The sequence below is a fragment of the Bison bison genome, unplaced genomic scaffold (assembly GCF_000754665.1).
Source record: "Bison bison bison isolate TAMUID 2011002044 unplaced genomic scaffold, Bison_UMD1.0 scf7180017864512, whole genome shotgun sequence".
Taxonomy (NCBI): domain Eukaryota; kingdom Metazoa; phylum Chordata; class Mammalia; order Artiodactyla; family Bovidae; genus Bison; species Bison bison.
In genome coordinates, this window is record NW_011495066.1 from 234,925 (window position 1) to 237,821 (window position 2,897).

Consider the following 2,897-nt stretch of genomic DNA (forward strand, 5'->3'; position numbering starts at 1 on the left):
AAGGGTACAGTCGTTGCCAGTAAACTGGACGGGTGGCCAAGCCCCCGCAGCCTGGCAGAGTCTAGACGCCAACACGTGCTGCGGCCTCCCTGTCCGTTTTCCTCCTCTCCCCACCCCCGCTTTCCCCCAGTATCTATCCACCCTCCTTTGAGGCCATCTGCCCACCTCCTATTTTTTTCGCCTATTCATTATCGTTGACCAGTGTACGAAATGACCAACACGCTGGACACCTGCGGTCAAGTGTTCCTCAACGTTTTTGGAATCAGGGCTTTTTGATAGTTTCGACATTGTGAAGCTTCCTAAAGGTGGGCGAGGGTATTTGAAACAGAGACATTTTACAGAAATTCAGATTCGTGGAACTAAAACAGAAGGGCATCGCAGAACTTTAGAAGGAGTTGCGAAACTACGAGGGCGGGGAGGGGGTAAGGAGGATTGCGGCGTACAGGTGTTACGTTTAAATACACCCCCAAGTAGTTTAAACAGGTAGACTGCTAGTTCCGCAAAATTCCAACATCCCAGGGCGGGGCGGGGTGGGGGGGGGGGGGAGAGGAGTTCTCGCGAGTTTTGAGACCGTGTGATGTACGGGATTGGCTAAAAGATCCCGCGAGATTATGACTTAGCTAACGTGATTTGGCCAGAAGTAACGGTAGATTTAAAGGAAGTGGGACAGGGGTTGGGGTCATTCAAGAGAGTTTGTTTCCGGTAGACCAACCTGTGAGCCGGTTCCCGCGGGAGTCGTTTCAAATACTGATACGCTAGACAAGCCGTTTGAGACAGAGTTCGCGCCTTTCTTCAGGCATGAGTCATGAGGCGGTGAAAAACGTGCAGGAGGTGGATCAGCAGGTGAGTCAAGATGTTCCTATCTCGCCTTTCTCCGTGGGCATTTTTCTCAGGATTAATTTGACTTGTGGAGCAGTGTTGAATTGCCACCTTCCTCTTCCTTTTGCTGGTTCCTTTATCTGGCTATGGTTGGACAGTGAACAAAAGAGGGGAAAGACCGACTTCAGGCATTCGTGGGGGGCGGGGAGGCGCGATGGAGAAAGAAACTAGTTGGTAGCGTTCTGACTTCGTTTACCTACTGTGTCATGACCACTCACAATGGCGGATTTTGTGTTTGCGCGATCTCGGAGCGGCGTGTTTGTGCTAGTACCGACTGATTAGTGATGACTGGAGGTACGCGGTATTGGCCCACTTTTTTTCTGTTGAGATTCTTGGCTTTGGCTGTACGGCACTGATTTTAGGCACAGAGGTGTCGTTGGTACACAGGCGTACGGAACTAAGTGGGAAGGGGATTGGGCACTGGGCCTTATTCCGGAGCAATGGCGGCGGCCTTTGTATAACCGTTGCACTGCTTTTCAGCGCTGCGCTCCTCTCACTAAACCCCTACGCTTGCATGGTGTGTGCTTGTGGGACCCTGGGGGACGATTTTATTTTTCGAAAATAAAACGGCAGGGTTTGTTCTTATTTCCTTCCCGGATTTCTTTCCGCTGTACTTTTGACTGAATACCTCAGGTGATGAGGTCCTGTTTCCGGAATGGAAAGCTTTGAGACGCGGAAGACCCGGAAGGGGAATAGGGAGAAGGGGAAGAGCAAACGGTCGCCGCTTGCTTACGTACACTAGTGGAATCGGGAAGCTGGTGGGAAGTTAGAGATTTTTGGTATTTCATTTACTTAAAAAGTTACTGAATGGCCGCTAACGAGAGGATGTTAACTTTTGAGTCGTCGTACTGTGTCGAACGTGTCCTAAGGTTAAGCGTTTGTCTTTGAGTTTCATCTGAGAGAAAATAACTAGAAAAGAGGAGATTAGCAGGAAAACTACATGTTATTGTTTTCCTGTTCCTAACGTGGAAAACATTCAAAATGTCAGTCAAGAAGTGTTGTCAGTCTGTTGCTCTCCTTGGAGATGTTCGGAATTCGGAAGAGAATACGGTATCGAAGAAGAATGATTTTACAGACTTGTTTTGCATTTCTGAGAAATCTTATTTCATCTTCGCGTTGTTGCCTTCAGAAAAACTCCAGGGTTTTTAACTCTTAAGTGTGCAGTTTATCTGAACTTATGTTTTCGATTTATGGGGTCGCAAAGTGTCGGACACGACTGAGCGACTGAACTGAACTGAATGAAAGTGAAATTAAAGGTGCCTGTCTTGTATAAACTTTTAATGTCATTTGGCCAGTCTCTTTGCATTTACCATAAAATGGCAGGTAATAAATACTGCCTTCACAGTATGGTAAACATTATATGATAACAATAATAAATGTCACATTGCACACCAAGTGATGGGTGGTGCTGCTGCTACTTATGAATTTATTTGAATTAAAAAGTTGCACACTGCTGCAATATAAAGTTAAAAACATTAAGTTGCTGTTGCTGCTTACAAATTTCTTGAATTGAAAACTTATACACCATACGCCAATATACATTTTTCTTTAGTTGTTTTTAAGTTATATAGTATTTAGTGAATAAAGAAATTAAGGAATCTTCAGCTTGCCCAGAAAACAAGTGACTTTGAGACTAACTTTTGGTGACTGAGGAGATTTTACTATGTAGAATTGCTTGGGGGAAAACTTGTTTTGGATGAATGTATTTGAACTGTCTGTACTTGCGTACTTCTTGGCATGCAACTCCTACTTTTTGCCTTTGCCATAATTTGTAGACTTACACAGGGTGTTAAAAATAAAGAGCTTATAATGATAGTGTGTATGACTGGAATTTAGGACTTCTAATTTGTCTTTTATAATGCTGTCTGTGTTTGATTTTTCCTTTTTTCAGCATGTGAACTATTAATATCTCTGTTCTCCTAGTTGGCTGATCTAAACCTGAACTCTGATAATAATCAGAGTGGAGGAGGAAGTACAGCTAGCAGTAAGTAAAATTTTTGTTTATTTAGAATCTATTA

General features: G+C 44.2%; 1 protein-coding gene and 1 pseudogene across 1 annotated transcript in view; both read left to right on the forward strand.

Annotated features, from left to right (window-relative positions):
• The window catches only part of LOC104981017, a 70,387-nt pseudogene extending 69,900 nt beyond the window's left edge, over positions 1–487 (forward strand).
• Positions 488–798: 311 nt separating this feature from the next.
• LOC104981018 (ATP-dependent RNA helicase DDX3X-like) overlaps positions 799–2,897 on the forward strand; it is a 13,454-nt gene continuing 11,355 nt past the window's right edge. Inside the window, exons 1-2 of the mRNA XM_010829903.1 lie at positions 799–843; positions 2,803–2,863. Coding sequence (XP_010828205.1) covers positions 799–843; positions 2,803–2,863 — 106 coding nt within the window. The remainder of the gene's footprint in view (positions 844–2,802; positions 2,864–2,897) is intronic.